The sequence below is a fragment of the Saccopteryx leptura genome, chromosome 1 (genome assembly GCF_036850995.1).
Source record: "Saccopteryx leptura isolate mSacLep1 chromosome 1, mSacLep1_pri_phased_curated, whole genome shotgun sequence".
NCBI lineage: Eukaryota > Metazoa > Chordata > Mammalia > Chiroptera > Emballonuridae > Saccopteryx > Saccopteryx leptura.
Genome location: NC_089503.1, coordinates 268,996,021 through 269,015,005, shown reverse-complemented (window position 1 = coordinate 269,015,005; position 18,985 = coordinate 268,996,021). Strand labels below are relative to the sequence as shown.

Sequence of the window (18,985 nt, the reverse complement as noted above, 5' to 3'; positions counted from 1 at the left end):
CCTGGTGGGCATGACGGGTGGATCCCTGTCCGGTGCATGAGGGAGTCTTGTCAGTCAATGAACCCCCCACCCCCACTTTGGAAAAATACAAAAACAAAAAAGCTCTTTTGATAGACACACCTTTCAACCCGTCTCCCTCGTTATTTTCCTAACCTTTCCTTTCCCCATCAAGCTACCAAGTCCTTTTCAATCTTTAACTCAAGCTTTAACCTACTAAAATGTACAGAGGTTATCAACCAAAACCAAAGGCCATATTTCTATTATTATCTTACTTTAACCCTTCTGTAGCACTTAACTAATCCTATCCCTACACTAAAATTCTTTTACTTCTGTGCCACCACATTCTCCTGTTTTTTGTGTATGTTGTGTTTCTTTTGGCTGTTTCCCCTCAGCTTCTACTGATTCTACTTCCTCTAGTCATCCCATTCAGTGACAGTATAGTAGCCCCCCCTTATCAGGGGATATGTTCCAAGACCCTCAGTGGATGCCTGAAACCCTGGACAGTACTGACCCCTATGGAAACTATGTTTTTTCCCCATAAATACATACTTATGATAAAGATTCATTTATAAATTGGCCCTGGCTGGTGGTTCAGTGGATAGAGCATCAGCCTGGCATATGGATGTCCCAGGTTCAATTCCTAATCAGGGCACACAGGAGATGCAACCATCTGCTTCTCCACCTGTCCCCCTTTCTCTCCCTCTTCCCCTCCTGTAGTGGCTCAGTTGGTTAGAGTGTAGCCCAGCCTCAGGAGCTAAAACTACTTCAGTACTCCAGCATCAGCCCAGACAGGGTTGCCAGGCAGATCCTGGTCAGGGTGCATGTGGGAGTCTGTCTATCTCTGCTCCTCCCACTTAAAAAAATACACACACACACACACACACACACACACACACACACACACACACACACACATTAAGCACAGTAAAAGATTAACAGTAACTAATAAAACAATTTTAATAAGTTGTGTGAATGTGGTCTCTGTCTCTCAAAATACCTCATTGTCCTCACCCTTCTTGTGATGATATGACACGGATACAATAACTACATGACAAGAGGGAGTGAGGCAACCATACAGTGGAACGGCACGATACTTCACGCTACTCAAAACAGGGCACAACATAAAACATGAATTGTTTATTTCTGGAATTTCCCATTTAATATCTTTGGACTCAAGGTTGACTGTGGGTAACAAACTGAGGAAAGAAAAACTGCAAATGGAGGGGACCACTGTATTCCCAAAGCACCCTAAAATCACTGCCCTACTTACTCAATGGCCTATGAGGAATCAATCTTCACTTGGATATCCAGATTATCAAAATGCCCTAGACTGAAGTCCACTGAAGTCCTCATTGCCCCACAGAATTGGTTAACTTTACAGTTTGAATTCTGGCAAATAGAATTACACATCCAAATAAAAAATTCAAGTGCTCACATTGAACCAGTTACCGTGTTACCTAGGTTCTGTCATTTTTACTTGAGTTCCTCTCCCATCCCACTGCCACTTTTCTCAGTTTAAACCTTAGAAAACAATGTATCATACTCATTTTGACTTGATCATGTCAGCACATGTTTACCACTTAGGTGTGTGTGAATTCAATAAAATTGTCTTAACTACTATCATACCTACAGATCTATTAAATCTCCATAAGATTGTTTTGAATAGGTTTTGAGTTAATATTATGACATATGTTAGTATGTCAAATGTTTATGTCTATTAGTGTTTGGACTATTCTACATTCCACTTTGATAAAGTATGATACAAAGATTACGTATTTGAATACTATGTAAAGACTATATTTAAGTTATTTAGTTTCTAAGTAATAGGCTACTTAAGAATTTAATGACTGTTAATTGAAGACTCAAAACAGCATGCTACTGCATTAAGATCTGTACAGTTATTCTAACACCTGTTAGCAACCAGCCTATATTTTAGGGGAGAAAATAATGCAGGGAGGGATAACAGGATTTGATAGAGGTAGAAAATTTTAACTCACATCCAGGAAACCAGATGGTAAAGCAGGGGCATCTAATAACATATAACATGGTAAAAGATTAAGGATATTCCAGCATTCATATTTATAGGTTTGTTGCTTTACAGAGCTTACAGGGATCCTGGAGACCTTCTAAATCCAAAAATCCCTCATTTACCAAATAAGGACACTGTGACCTGGTGAAAGTGGGTGACTTGTCCTAGTGACAGGTCACAGAGTACATACCAGATCTTTGGGCTACCCAGTTAAGCACTCACATTTCCTCTCCAATGTGAAGTCTGAGATCCAAACGAGAATCTTTAGTGTGATACAGTAGAATTTATCTTCCACATGAATCTGCCTTGTTTAGATTAGCTACTTAAATCTTCTGATACAAAGTTTTACTTTCTGAATCAATCAAGATTTTATATGGTTTCTCTGCAGTGGTCTATATCATCTGGTATGGTATAATATACTTCAACTAAAAGATTCCTAAAATCTTAAACATTAAGTTTCTACATGTCACAATTTATCTGATAATCACTCACGAGTTAGTCATGGTAAAGGGCCCAATGAAAACTCCTCACGTATGAGTTCTCTGATGGCGTGTAAGGTTTGTACTGCGACTGAAGGCTTTCCCACATTCATTACACTGATAGGGTTTCTCTCCTGTATGAGTTCTCTGATGCACTATAAGGGATGAATTTTTAATGAAGGCTTTGCCACACTGATCACACTCATAGGGTTTCTCACCAGTATGAATTCTTTGATGCTCAATAAGATATGCACTCTGGCTGAAGGCCTTCCCACATTCATTGCATTCATAAGGTTTCTCTCCAGTATGAATAACCCGATGTACAGTAAGGGACGATCGCCCAGTGAAATGCTTCCCACATATGATACACTCATAAGGCTTCTCTCCAGTATGAATCCTCCGATGCTGAGTAAGAGATGAATTCTTACTGAAAGCTTTTCCACACTGATTACATTCAAAAGGTTTTACTCCAGAATGAAGTCTCTGATGTTCTATAAGGTATGTGCTTTGGCTAAAGGATTTCCCACATTTGTTACATTTGTAAGGTTTTTCTCCAGTGTGATTTCGTTGATGCAGGGTAAGAGTTGAGCTCTTACTAAACGCTTTTCCACATTCACTGCACTCATAGGGTTTCTCTCCAGTATGACTTCTCTGATGTACAATAAGATGCATACTTTGACTAAAAGACTTCCCACATTCATTGCACTCATAGGGTTTTTCTCCTGTGTGAGTTCTTTGATGCACTGTGAGATTCATACTCTGGGTAAAGGCTTTCCCACATTCATTACATTTGTATGGTTTCTCACCTGTGTGGATCCTTTCATGTTGAATAAGGGATGAATTCTTGCGGAAAGCTTTTCCACACTCTCTACACTGATAGGGTTTTTCCCCAGTATGAATTCTTTGATGAACAGTAAGGTTCATGCTTTGACTGAAGGTTTTCCCACACGTAGGTTTTCTCTCCAGCATGAATTCTTTTATGTACAGTAAGGAAGAAACATTCAATGAAGTACTTCCCACATACATTACACTGATAGGATTTCTTCCCCAGTATGAATTCTCTGGTGCTTAAGAAGGGATGAGCTCTGGCTGAAGGCTTTCCCGCTTTCATTACATTCATAGATTTTCTTTCCTACAAACATTCTTTGAATCTTAATTAATTTGGAGTTTTATTTCATATCTTTTCCATGTAGATTCTGATAACAGGGCTATTTCCTCATAGGAATACTTTGTTGTATATCAATGATTGAACCCTGATTGGAACAATGACTTTTACATACTCCCCTCTCAGTGAGGGTTTCCTTATGGGTAACTGCCACCTGGCCCAGGTGTCTATCCTGGCTTTCCTGTTGCCCCTCTAACCAAGTATGAGGGTCCCAGGTTTCCCCTAATGAAGAATGCCAAAGACCTTCCTTTTCCATTATTACCCGATAAGGCAAATCTTCCGTAATGTTGGGTTTTGGAGTTGATTCTTAGGTTTCAAGTGTTGTCTCCCAGTCTGTAAAAAATAAAAAATTCAAATGCATATTGGTTTCTGTGCTGGGAAACTAAAAATTGTATAAAGTGGGGATGAGAATAAAACTGAGAATATATGGCACATTTGAGAGTTCTCAACGATGTCCCTACACTTAGGAAGAGAACTGGAAGGGAAGGAAAAAACAGGGAACTGGTCCATAAATAATAGGGGAATTAGAAACAGGGTAAACAGAGAAAAGAGTGAGCCTCTGCAAGAAGGACAGACACTGAAGCCAGTGACCACAGGACAAGTGTAAATAATGAAGATGGAACTAAAGGAGAACATACAGGAGGGCTGGGACTGGAAGACAGAGAGAAAGCCCCACCATGTTTTACCTACTGTTCTACCAGCCACCTATAATTCTAATACTAAATCTTCAAAAACATCAGGGTGTGACACAGTCAAGATTGTCCATCCTGGAGTCAAACAACTAGTTACCTGTTTTTCTAGGTCTGAGATTAAACAGATATAAAGTGATAAAAATAATCTGGTAAAAACAATATATACAACCTACCATTTGGGAACATACTTGTCTGGAACATATTTGAAATTCAAACTTGTAGGGGAGGATTACACAATCTAAAAGCTTTCCCTCCCACCAATTTTAAGCAAGCTATAATTTTCTCACAAAGGTTAAGAGAGTCCTAAAGGGCCCTACATTTTCCTAAATACCCATTCCTTAAATAGGAAGATTGGTGGGCAGGGGCAGGTAAGGGAGAAATGTTGAATTGCTTCATGGGGAGCTGAAGGAAGGACTTTGTAGCCACTCAGACTTTATTTTCTCAGATCCCATTTCTTTTTTCCTTTTTTCCTCATGAGAGAAAGACAGACAAACAGGGACAGAGAGACAGAAAGGGAGAGAGAGGAGAAGCATCAACTCGTAGTTGTGGCAGCTTAGTTGTTCATTAATTGCTTTCTCATATGTGCCTGGACTGGGGGGCTCTAGCCAAGCCAGTGACCCCTTGCTCAAGCCAATGACCTTGGGCTCAAGCCAGCAACCTTGAGCTCAAGCCAGCGACCTTTGGGCTCAAGCCAGCAACTATGGTGTCATATTTATGATACCATGCTCAAGCCAGTAACCCCATGCTCAGTTGGTGACCTCAGGGTTTTGAACCTGGATCCTCAGCATCCCAGATTGATGCTCTATCCACTGTGCCACCACCTGGTCAGGTCTCAGCCCTCTATTTTTTAACCCAGACAAAAAGGCCTGGGGCAATGAGAGACAGAGGACAGGAAACTATAATCTGAAATCCACTGGTCAGTTTGATCAAAGTCAACAGAGCAGAAATCAACAAGGAAGCAACAGGCCAAAGGCTTGTGGGCAGGAGGCTTTCCTGTGAAACAAGAGGTAAGCACTAACTGGACCTCCTTACAACCTGACCTGCTTACATAGAAAAAGATAAAAAGTGGAAAGTCAAGCAGCCTTCACCTCCAAAACACACATAGTACTGAGTAACCAGAGAGGATTTACCCAGTGAAATATAAAAATAACAGGCACCACATGAATTAGAGGTAGCCTCCTACCTCACCCCACTATTATACCCAGCTATCCAACTCAAGTTCTTTGAGAACATTTAAAATGCCACCAGAAACAACACCAAGGGCAAACAGGGACCCAGTCACATTCCAGAGACAAATATGAAGTCCAGACAGAACCACCTCCCTTCAAAGACAAAACACAGAAAATACCAAGTTTGGAAACTATGTAGAGGGCTAAGAAGTAAAATGTTAAAATAATATAAACAGAATGGGAAAGAAAAGGCATAAAAATCGAGAATTACGTGCTTCCAGTCATCAAAAGCCATCATAAAGAATTTATTTTTTATAGTTACATACTGAAAGAAGATACTTGTAACAATAACCCACAAAGAACTAGAATCTAAACTTGGAAAACAATGTCTGGAACCCACTAGAAAACCTAGCTTGAACAGGCACTTAAGGAAACCTAAACAAATAGTTTATCAAGTCCACTACTAGGCACACACTTGCAAAGGTATGCCATGATTCATAATTTGAAATGCAGCATTTGCACAATAGCAAAAAATTGGAAACAACACAAATATCCATCAATAACACAATGGATAACTACACTTGCCAAATACTTATACAATGGAATAAATGACAACAGTGAATGTTATGACTTCGTATTTGTGTCTCCCCAAAATTCATTATGTTGAAACCAAATTCCCAATCAGACAGTATTTGAAGGTGAGGCCTTTGGAAGGTCATTAGGTCATGATGGGATTATTGCCCTTATGAGAAGAGAGAGCTTCCTTCCTGTCTCTGCTCTCTAGTGCACGAGGACACAGAAGGAAGAGAGCTGTCTATGAACCAGGATGAGGATCCTCACCAACCCAACCGTGCAGGCATACTGACCTCAGACTTACAACCTCTACAACAGTGAGAAATAAATGTCTGATTTTTAAGCCACCTAGTCTCTGGTATTGTTATAACAACCTGAACTAAACTAGTTAAAATTAATAAACTAAAGCTACACATATCAATATGAATGAATAAATATTTTAAACAAAGTCACAGAAAAATATATATAGCAAGAGTCCACTTAGGTAAAGTTTAAAAACAGATTAGACTAAAAATACTGTTTATACGTTCATTTATGGACAGAAATTCTTTAAAGGGAAGAGAAACCTCACAAAAGCGAGAACAAGGGTTAGTCCTAGGAAGGCAGGAGTGTGTGAATGAGAAGCAGCACACAGGCAAGGCAAGGATACCAGTGATGTTCTGTTCCTCACTCTTTGTTCCAGTGCCTTGGTATTTGCTTTCTTTATTATTCATTAATCTCTATCATTATCAACCATAAAAAAGAACCAGTACAGCATAATGGTTAAGACAACAGCTCTGGAGCCACACTACCAGACTCAAATTAGTGCTCCACCACTGTAGACTGTGTGGCCTTGGGAGGGTTGCTTTAACCTGTCTGTATTCCAGTTTTCTCACCTGCTTAATGGTACCTATCTCACTGTGTTGATATAAAAACAAAAATTAGTTAATATTTATAGTATTTATATTAAAAGAGTATACAAGTTTTTGTTAAATAATATATATTTTACACCTTCTTCTGTACATATAACATTTTAAAAAACAAAGAAAATACTTTGTATTTATGAAAATATTGATCATTTTACGTTTAAAACCATTATGTACTACAGAAAACTAAACAGTAAGATTCATTTCATCTTTTTTCTTTCTTTAAGGTCAGAGAAGGAGATAGTGAGGCAGACTCCCACACAAACCCTACCGGGATCCACCCAGCAATCCTGTCTGGAACTCATGCTCAAGTACCAAGCTATTTTTAACACCTGAGGCTAATGCGCTCCAACAGAGTGATCCTCAGTGCCCAGGGCCACTCTCGAACCAATTGAGCCACTGGCTGTGGGAGGAGAAGGGGAAAGAAGGGGAGAGAAGGGGGAGAGGGAAGGAGGAGAAGCAGATGGTCTCCTCTCCTATGTGCTAAGAATCAAACCCTGGATGTTCATATGCCAGGCTGACGCTCTGTCCACTGAACCACTGGACAGGGCCAATTCATTTTATGTTCATGGAATTTAGAGATTTAATTTAAAAGTTATTTCTAAAGACTGCCTCCTTTTTTTTTTTTTTTTTTGTGAGAGAGACAGAGAGATAGGGACAGACAAGAAGGGAGAGAAATGAAAAGCATCAACTTGTAGGCATGGCACTTTGGTTGTTCATTGATTGCTTTCTTACACATGTCTACCTTACTTAACCCCTTGCTCAAAACAACCACCTTGGGCTTCAAGCCAGAGACCTTTGGGCTCAAGCCAGAGACCACGAGGTCATGTCTATGATTCCACACTCAAGCCAGCAACTTGGCGCTCTAGCTGGTAAGCCCACACTCAAGCCAGAAAACTAGGGGTTTCAAACCTAGGGCCTCAGCATCCCAGGTCGACACTTGATCCACTGCGCCACCACCTAGTAAGTCAAGACCTGCTCCTTTATGGAAAATATCCAGCATTGAGGAATCTCAACAGCCCTGTCCTCTGCAGTGAAGCTGGCCAATGGTATAGTATTAAAGAGTAAGGGAGAGAGGTTTGAGATAAAAAAAAAAGCTCACCTGAGTTCCATATGGTAGAGGCCCAGCAGCTACTGCCCTGTCCTTCCTTCCTTTGGGGTCCTTCCTAGGGGATGGGTGGGAAGAGGAAGCAGAGCTGATAGAAGCAAAAGACATGAGAAAGGAGACTGCACAACAACAAGAAGTAAAATACCTATAAATAAAGCAAATAAGAACATGTACATGATCTACATAAAGAAAACTATGATTTTAACTTTTTTATTTTATTTTACTTTACTAAGCTTATTTGGCTTATATATAAAAAATGATGAATAGAGTGAGAGACATACCTGGATGTCACAACATCCTAAGTTGTCATTTCTTTTAACTTATAACCTTAACACATTCCCAAACAAATATACCAAACTAATATTTTTAAGTTAATTATAAAAAAGTTTTTTTTTTTAATTCACTGTTGTTTAAAAACAGGAAATTTCTGAAAAGGAATAATGATGAGCGAGACCCTGCCCACCAGATATTATGCAGTTACGATCATTAGCACAGTGTTACTGAATGGCAGAACCACTCATTCACCAGATATATTGCTGACCACCTACTGTGTACCGGGCACCATTCTTACAAGGGAAAGGGGGTGAAAACAGCTGCAAACAAAACAGATCATCTCTATGACACCACAGATGCTGTAGTCTAATAAGGAAAATGAGTCAGTGGAACAAATAAAAATCCTGTCAACACAAATAGTTTAGGTAAACAAAATTACATCTAAGAATTCAGGATATGAAAAAAGTGAACTTCGAGAAACGATGGAGGCTGACTGGATGCTGACAGTTGTTGAGTAGGTGACGTCAGAGAAATGGTGCGGTAAGGAGCAATACCGATAAATCTCCCCCAAAATTCAACAAGATCTTCAACCAGAAACAAAAAAAAATCTCTCCTTGGAGCCTCCAGAAATTTCACACTAAACGTGAAGTACTATCAACAAAACCACCCTCAGATGCCATTAAGGAAAAGGAAATCGAGTATCATGGATACAAAAGACAGAGAGGTACCACAGAGAGATGAGGAAAAATCTATGGAGAAAAATTTTAATATATTGGAAACCTTGGAGCTAAATGACAGAGAATTTAAAATAGAAATCCTAAAAATACTCAGAGATATATACAAGAAACACAGAAAGGCAATTTAGGGAGCTCAGAAAACAACTCAATGAACACAAAGAATATATTACCAAGGAAATTGAAACTATAAAAACAAATCAAACAGAGATGAAAAACTCAATTCACGAGATGAAAAACAAGGTAACAAGCTTAGCTAATAGAACAGGCAAGATAGAAGGTAGGATTAGTGAAATAGAAGACAAGCAACTTGAGGCACAACAGAGAGAAGAAGAAAGAGACTAAAAAATTTTTAAAAAATGAGAAAGCCCTACAGGAATTGTCTGATTCCATCAAAAAGAATAACATAAGAATAATAGGTATATCAGAGGGAGAAGAGAGAGAAAATGGAATGGAGAACACACTCAAACAAATAATAGATGAGAACTTCCTAAGCCTGTGGAAAGAACTAAAGCCTCAAATTCAAGAAGCAAACAGAACTCCGAGTTTTCTTAACCCCAACAAACCTACTCCAAGGCACATCATAATGAAATTGGCACAAACCAACGACAAAGAAAAAATTCTCAAGGCAGCCAGAGAAAAGAATATAACATATAAAGAAAGGTCCATTAGACTTTTATCAGATTTCTCAACAGAAACTCTGCAAGCTAGAAGAGAGTGGACCCCAATATTTAAAGTCCTGAAAGAGGAACTTTCAGCCAAGAATACTATACCCATCAAAGTTATCCTTCAAATACAAAGGAGAAATAAAAACATTCACAGATACAGAAAAGATGAGGGAGTTTATCATCAGAAAACCCCCACTCCAGGAAATACTAAAGGGGGTTTTCCAACCAGATACAAAGAACAAAACAAAATAAAACCACAAGTAAAAGCTTCAGCAAGAACACAAGAAAACCAAATTTAAACTGTGACAACAACAAAAAAAAAGGGGGGGAGAGGACGGAGATTAACAGTAGCAAAGGACGATGGAGTGCAAAAGTACTCACAAGATAGTGTACTACAATAAACAGGGTAGAAACCCTTTTCATTACTTAATGGTAACCACCCTTGAAAAAACTACCACAGAAGCACATAATTTAAAAAAAGATAGCAACAGAGAAAAGATGTATGGAATACAACCAAACAAAAACAAAGGATAGAAAAACGAAAGAGAAGAATCAAACAAGACACAAAACTAACAGAAAGCAATGTATAAAATGGCAATAGGGAACCCACAAGTGTCAATAATTACACTAAATGTAAATGGATTAAACTCACCAATAAAAAGGCACAGAGTACAGAATGGATTAAAAAAGAAAATCCAACTGTATGCTGCCTACAAGAAACTCATCTAAGCAACAAGGATAAAAACAAATTCAAAGTAAAAGGCTGGAAAACAATACTCCAAGCAAATAACATCCAAAAAAAAAGCAGGCGTAGAAATACTCATATCTGATAATGCTGACTACAAGACAGCAAAAGTACTCAGACAAAAATGAAATCATCATTTCATAATGATTAAGGGGACGCTGAATCAAGAAGACATAACAATTCTTAATATATATGCACCAAACCAAGGAGCACCAAATATATAAGACAGGTAATTATTGACCTTAAAACAAAAACTGACAAAAATATAATCATACTTGGAGACCTCAATACACTGCTGACGGCTCTAGATAGTTCATCCAAACAGAAAATCAATAAAGATATATTGGCTTAAACAAAACACTAGAGCACCTGGATATGATAGATCTACAGGACATTTCATCCCAAAGTGACAGAGTATACATTTTTCTCAACTGTACATGGATCATTCTCAAGAACTGACCATATGTTGGGCCACAAAAATAACATCAGCAAATTCAGAAAAATCGAAGTTCTACCAAGCATATTTTCTGATCATAAAGCCTTGAAACTGGAATTCAACTGCAAAAAAGAGGGGAAAACCCCCACAAATTGTGCAAACTAAACAACATACTTTTAAAAAATGAATGGGTCAAAGAAGAAATAAGCGCAGAGATCAAAAGATATATACAGACAAATGAAAATGACAATACGACATATCAGAATCTATGGGATGCAGCAAAAGCAGTGATAAGAGGGAAGTTCATTTCACTTCAGGCCTATATGAACAAACAAGAGAGAGCCCAACTGAACCACTTAACTTCACACCTTAAGGAACTGGAAAAAGAAGAACAAAGACAACCCAAAACCAGCCAAAGAAAGGAGATAATGAAAATCAGAGCAGAAATAAATGAAATAGAGAACAGAAAAACTATAGAAAAAATTAATAGAACAAGGAGCTAGTTCTTTGAAAAGATCAACAAAATTGACAAACCCTTGGCAAGACTCACCAAAGAAAAAAGAGAAGGGACTCATATAAACAAAATCCAAAATGAAAGAGGAGAAAACCATGGATATCATAGATATACAAAGAATTATTATAGAATTCTATGAAAAACTTTATGCCACTAAATTCAACAATCTAGAAGAAATGGATAAATCCCTAGAACAATACAACCTTCCTAGACTGAGTCATGAAGAAGCAGAAAGCCTAAACAGACCAATTAATAGGAAAGAAATAGAAAAAACTATTAAAAACCTCCCCAAAAATAAAAGTCCAGGCCCAGACAGTTATACTAGTGAATTCTATCAAACATTCAAAGAAGACTTGGTTCCTATTCTACTCAAAGTCTTCCAAAAAATTGAAGAAGAAGCAATACTTCCAAACACATTTTATGAGGCCAACATAACCCTCATACCGAAACCTGGCAAGGATGGCACAAAAAAAGAAAACTACAGACCAATATCTCTAATGAATACAGATGCTAAAATACTACACAAAATACTAGCAAATCGAATACAACAACATATTAAAAAAATAATACATCATGATCAAGTGGGATTCATCCTAGAATCTCAAGGATGGTTCAACATATGTAAAACGGTTAACGTAATACACCATATCAACAAAACAAAGAACAAAAACCACATGATCTTATCAATAGATGCAGAAAAGGCATTCGATAAAATACAACACAATTTTATGTATAAGACTCTCAACAAAATGGGTATAGAACAACGGTTCTCAACCTGTGGGTCGCGACCCTGGCAGGGGTCGAACGACCAAAACACAGGGGTCGCCTAAAGCCATCGGAAATTATTGTTTCTAGTAGTCTTTTTGTAGATTCTTTGGGGTTTTTGATGTATAGGATCATATCATCTGCAAAAAGTGATACCTTTACTTCTTCTTTTCCGATATGGATGCCTTTTATTTCTTTCTCTTGTCTGATTGCTCTGGCTAGAACCTCTAGCACCACATTAAATAAGAGTGGAGAGAGTGGACAACCCTGTCTTGTTCCTAATTTATATGCCTTTCTATATGCCAACAATGAAACATTTAAGAACGAACTCAAAAAAATAATCCCCTTCACGATTGCAACAACAAAAACAAAATACCTAGGAATACATAACAAAGAATGTAAAGGACCTATACAATGAAAACTATAAAGCATTGTTAAGGGAAATCAAAAAAGATACAATGAGATGGAAGAATATTCCTTGTTCTTGGATAGGAAGACTAAATATAATCAAGATGGCCATACTACCCAAAGCAATTTATAAATTTAATGCAATTCCCATCAAAATTCCAATGACATTTTTTAAAGAAATGGAACAAAAAATCATCAGATTTATATGGAACTATAAAAAAAAACCAAATAACCAAAGCAATCGTAAAGAAAAAGAATGAAGCTGGGGGCATTACAATACCTGACTTCAAACTATATTATAAAGCCACAACAATCAAAATAGCATGGTATTGGCAGAAAAATAGACACTCAGACCAATGGAAAAGAATAGAAAGTCCAGAAATAAAACCACATATATATAGTCAAATAATTTTTGATAAAGGGGCCAACAACACACAATGGAGAAAAGAAAGCCTCTTCAACAAATGGTGCTGGGAAAACTGGAAAGCCACATGTAAAAGAATGAAACTCAACTACAGTTTGTCCCCTTGTACTAAAATTAATTCAAAATGGATCAAAGACCTAAATATAAGACCTGAAACAATAAAGTACATAGAAGAAGACATAGATTCTAAACTCATGGACCTTGGTTTTAAAGAGCATTTTATGAATTTGACTCCAAAGGCAAGAGAAGTGAAGGCAAAAATAAATGAATGGCACTACATCAGACTAAGAAGTTTTTGCTCAGCAAGAGAAACTGACAACAAAATAAACAGACAGCCAACTAAATGGGAAATGATATTTTCAAACAACAGCTCAGATAAGGGCCTAATATCCAAAATATACAAAGAACTCATAAAACTCAACAACAAACAAACAATCCAATAAAAAAATGGGAAGAGGACATGAACAGACACTTCTCCCAGGAAGAGATACAAATGGCCAACAGATATATGAAAAGATGCTCATCTTCATTAGTTATTAAAGAAATGCAAATCAAAACTGCAATGAGATACCCCCTCACACCTGTTAGATTAGCTATTATTAACAAGACAGGTAATAGCAAATTTTGGAGAGGCTGTGGAGAAAAAGGAACCCTCATTCACTGTTGGTGGGAATGTAAAGTAGTACAACATTATGGAAGAAAGTATGGTGGTTCCTCAAAAAACTGAAAATAGAACTACCTTATGACCCAGCAATCCCTCTACTGGGTATATACCCCCAAAACTCAGAAACATTGATACATAAAGACACATGCAGCCCCATGTTCATTGCAGCATTGTTCACAGTGGCCAAGACATGGAAACAACCAAAAAGCCCTTCAATAGAAGACTGGATAAAGAAGATGTGGCACATATACACTATGGAATACTACTCAGCCATAAGAAATGATGACATCGAAACATTTACAACAAAATGGTGGGATCTTGATGACATTATACGGAGTGAAATAAGTAAATCAGAAAAAAACAAGAACTGCATTATCCCATACGTAGGTGGGATATAAAAATGAGACTAAGAGACATGGACAAGAGTGTGGTGGTTGGGGGGGAGGGTAAGGGGGAGGGAGAGGGGCACAAAGAAAACTAGATAGAAGGTGATGGAGGACAATCTGGGTGATGGGTATGCAACATAATTGATCAACAAGATAACCTGGACATGTTTTCCTTGAACATATGTACCCTGATTTATTGATGTCACCTTAGTAAAATTAATAATAAATAAATAAATAGAAAAAAAAAGAACTTCATATCAGTGAAGAAAGGATGAATTATTCAATAACTTGGAACAAGGGCTTACCATGTGGAAAAGAATGAAATTTTATAATTCATTCTTTTATGCAACTAAACAACTAGAAGAAAATGCAGATGAGCATTTTTGTGATCACAATAGACTAGAAGGCCTAAGGATGCCAAAGGCCCAAATGGGAAGAGAGGGTTCTCATGTCTGATCCTATGAAAATGGGACATTTCTTTTTTCTATTTTTTTTAATTTTGAAGAGTTTTATTAGAGGAGATTTATTAAATACGCCAGCCACATATGGATGACAGGGGCATCTGCAGGCTCAAATTGTGCAGCCCAAAAAAATAGTTCAGGGGCTGCTTATATACCCTTGATCACATGCGGGTGGGGGAGAGCATGACATTATGGCACAATCATTAACAAGGTTATAACATTTGTCTAGGGGATACACAGAAACGTTAAGACTTTCAAGGTAACACAATCAAAGATATTTACAAATCTTTCAGGGTTCATCTTCCCTCACTAGCCTAGAGGTATTTTACCCTCTAGATTCCAGGGAGGGGGAGGAACTACAATTATGCAAGGTGGTATGTAAATTCTGTCTCCCATTGAAAGAAGTTTCTCGGTTAACCTTTATTTTAGATTTAAAACTGAATGAATGACCCGGCCCTGGCCGGTTAGCTCAGTGGTAGAGCATGGCATGGCATGCAGGAGTCCCGGGTTCAATTCCCAGCCAGGGCACACAGGAGAAGCGCCCATCTGCTTCTCCAACCCTCCTCCTCTCCTTCCTTTCTGTCTCTCTCTTCCTCTCTCACAGCCAAGGCTCCATTGGAGCAAAGTTGGCCCAGGCGCTGAGGATGGCTCTGTGGCCTCTACCTCAGGCGCTAGAATGGTTCTGGTTGCAACAGAGTGATGCCCCAGATGGGCAGAGCATCGCCCCCTGGTGGGCATGCTAGGTGGATCCCGGTCGGATGCATGCAGGAGTCTGTCTGTCTGCCTCCCTGTTTCCAACTTCAGAAAAATACAAAAAAAAAACAAGAAAAACAAAAAAAAAACCCTGAATGACCCATTGTTCTTGCAAGCCAGAAACTTCTACCTTCTTCTCCCTCCCCTCCCTAAAGGAGGGATGGACAGGAAAGCCTGACCTTTTCTCTCAGAATATTAATATCAATTTTTCAGCTTTTTGGTACCTTACAATATCCCCACTGGTTCTATTTCCTAAGTCAAATCCTTGAATTAATTTACTGAAGAGTATGAGGCTGCTATCTAGGGATATTAACTTACAACATGTAACAGATATTTAGCAGACAGGAACAAACCTTGCTATAGAATTGATTAAACATGGTACAAGACAATATTAAAGTCAGAGGACTAATCGCCGCAGACAATAGGATTGTTAGCTAGGGTGACTAATTAAACATTCTTTGAAAACCAGTTTTCTGACTGTTCAAATTCTTTTTTTTTCTCTGTACAAATCTCCTACAACCTGCACAAACCTTCTGCAACTTACATAAACCTTTAACTTTCATAAAATTTCTTATCCAGAAATAACTGGCCTTCACAACAACCTGATTTTTCCTTTTTCTTTCAAAAGTATTTCTATACCTTATACCTTCTATTATCAAAACCATACAATTCCTTTCTAGTCAGAACTCTTGATTTTAAAAATCTTAACCTTTAGCCCTGGCCAGGTGGCTCAGTGGTAGAGCATCGGCCTGGCGTGCAGGAGTCCTGGGTTCGATTCCCAGCCAGGGCACACAAGAGAAACACCCATCAGCTTCTCCACCCCTCCCCCTCTCCTTCCTCTCTGTCTCTCTCTTCCCCTCCCGCAGCCGAGGCTCCATTGGAGCAAAGTTTGCCCAGGCGCTGAGGATGGCTCTGTGGCCTCTGCCTCAGGTGCTAGAATGGCTCTGGTTGCAGCAGAGCTACGCCCCGATGGGCAGAACATCGCCCCCTGGTGGGCATGCCAGGTGGATCCTGGTCGGGCGCATGCGGGAGTCTGTCTCACTGCCTCCCCGTTTCCAGCTTCGGAAAACTACAAAAAAAAAAAAATCTTAACCTTTAGTGACAATTAAGTTGGCTTTCGTTTACCCTAGTTTCCCTTTTCCCAAAGTCTGATAAAAAGAAGTCCTTAGTGAGTTTTTCATACATCCGCCATATGTAGATGTAAAGCCAGTAGCCGCGGCCACCATCACAGCCGCCTGGGCCATGCAGGTTCGCATTGGATTCAGACAGTCGGCAAAGAAACAACAGAGCCAAAAGCTGGTGGGCCATCATCTTTAATTCTAGCTTGCACCCGGTGGGCAAGTAAAAACACACACTGGGCTCCAAAACCCACTCATTCAGTGCTCACAAAGCTACTGACTTATCTGAGTTTCCTAGAATCAGAGGTTTCTAGCTCACCAGTTATTCACCTCAGTTCCCCATCTCCTTCCTTCTCCCTGCACAAACTCTGCACAAAATGGCTTCTCACTCAGCACTCCACCATCTTGGCTGCTTCTCCTGGCCTCCTCCACGTGGCCTTTCTCTGCTCTCGTCTCTAATGCTAATCTCAGGAACCAAGAGAGCAAGCTCCCGGTCTGCCCCACTTTATAGTGCAGAAATCAAAACCTTTAATCCAATATACAAAATAGGGAAGTCTCTAATACAAAGTCACTTATCTGGGGCATGATGGGATTGCACCACCCCACATCAAAAAGGGTGGGAAAGGCTTAGTCCTAAAACCAAGCCCCAGGCTACAGGGATCCTGCTTGCCGACAGCCCACCCCCAACACACATTAATATCACCTGGGCAACAGGCCTCCATGTGGGCACTGACATCTTTAACAAAGTGAGAATAATATATTTTATCTGCCCAACAGTAGATCAACCAGCTTCTGGTTTGCAGTTGGGGTAGGGCATGCCGTTTTCTACCTTAGCAGCAGTGGGAGTTGTCAGGATCATAGTGTGTGAACCTGTCCACGTGAAAGTCAGTCCTTGGGTGATATAATGCTGGATCTCCTGGACAGTCTTTGAAATGTTTGCTGAGTAACCTGTAAATCCTACACTTACTTAGGGAAAAGGTGGTTACATTTCTTTTACTATTTGATTCATGCATTTTACTTGCCAGGACTTTTTGGTACCTGTGGGAACAATGCAACTTCAAATTAGTTTCTAATTATTATTGGGTTCCTTTCTTACTGGCCAAATCCTTTTTCTAATTGGTTTCAAATAAACCTTTGGCAATAAGGGTCCCAAGACCCCACTGGTTCTGGGTGGCATCTATTCATTTGAATTACTATGTTCTGAGGCAGTCTGGAAAAATATACAATTAACAATAAAATTCAAATAGCTAATGTTAACAAATACTATAACAAGCATCTCAATACAATAAAATGACTAAAGCCTACTAGATTATTAAACAAAAATAAAATTCTAGTATAACAGGATTCAAAATAAAATTCTTACATTCACAAATGTTCTTAACAAGTTAACGTAATTTCACTAAGTCTGAAAAATGTTCTTAAAGAACAGGAGTTACACATATTCAGGAAAAGTCCACAAGGCATTGGAGTTGTAGTCACATTTCTACACTTTGCAGCTAGAGTTTAAGTCCTAGTGACCACTGCTTCTAGCTGGAATTAGGAGCAGGTCCCAGCCTACAATAGGCATGGGGCATTGAGACAGGAGGAATAAAGGAGACACTATACATTAAATAAAGCAATAAAACCAGACTGTCAATACCCACAGTAAAGGTCTTCGAGAGATAAATAAAACTCAAATATTCAGGCAAGGCATAGTAGATGGACCTTGTGTTCACAAGAAATGAGATCAGTTTTTCTGCTACTAGGAAGAAATACCTTAGGCTCGTGAAACAGTGTCATGAGATGGGGCCAATGGCCGGCTTTGGGCACCTTTTAGCCTTCAGTGGCAAATCCCAGCATGCTGGGCAAGGTCAGGTCACAGGTGGCTGGAGCAAGGCTAGAAGAGGCTGAACCCTCCTTCAATGGAGCAAGGGAGCAGCTTACCTTCTTGTGTCCCTCGAAAATGGGACATTTCTGCCTAGGAAGGAAACACACCTGTGTATCAGATAGAAAATCTTTTAACAAAATGCCAATTGCATAAAAATGTCCATTAGTATTCAAAATGCAAATTTAAAAAACTTTATCATTTACATCTCTCAGAAAGTTAGAGAATAGGTTTGGTGTGAGTCATTCAGGCATGAGTATATTGCAAATTTTATAAACTAATACTTTTCTGGAGAGACTAAAACAGGAGAGGTATCAAAAACCTGATAGTGGGGCCTGGAAATTTCACTTGAAGAGATTTACAGAATGAGACAAGAATGCAAAGATATATGTAGCGAGGCTGCCTATATTGTTTATAATACTCAAAACAAAACCTGGGAAAGAACACAAAGGCTTAAGTATGGCACATACTTTACCTCACACTCATTAAAAATGACAACTGAGCCTGACCAGGCAGTGGCACAGCGGATAGAGCATCGGACTGGGATGCGGAGGACCCAGGTTCAAGACCCCGCGGTCTCCAGCTTGAGTGCGGACTCATCTGGCTTGAGCAAAAAAAAGAAAAAGCCCACCAGCTTGGACCCAAGGTCGCT

General features: G+C 39.0%; 2 protein-coding genes across 2 annotated transcripts in view; both read right to left on the bottom strand.

Annotated features, from left to right (window-relative positions):
- Positions 1 to 8,175, bottom strand: part of LOC136383095 (zinc finger protein 879) — an 86,997-nt gene extending 78,822 nt beyond the window's left edge. The window contains exons 1-2 of the mRNA XM_066352667.1: positions 8,115 to 8,175; positions 3,936 to 4,006 (exon numbers count right to left, since the gene is read on the bottom strand). The gene's annotated coding sequence lies outside the window, so the exon portion shown is untranslated. The remainder of the gene's footprint in view (positions 1 to 3,935; positions 4,007 to 8,114) is intronic.
- On the bottom strand, positions 945 to 3,937 carry ZFP2 (ZFP2 zinc finger protein). Its single transcript, XM_066352681.1, is given in 3 exon segments — positions 945 to 3,457; positions 3,459 to 3,550; positions 3,552 to 3,937. Coding segments are annotated over 3 exon segments (1,092 nt in total). The 5' UTR covers positions 3,651 to 3,937; the 3' UTR covers positions 945 to 2,556.
- Positions 8,176 to 18,985: the final 10,810 nt, after the last annotated feature.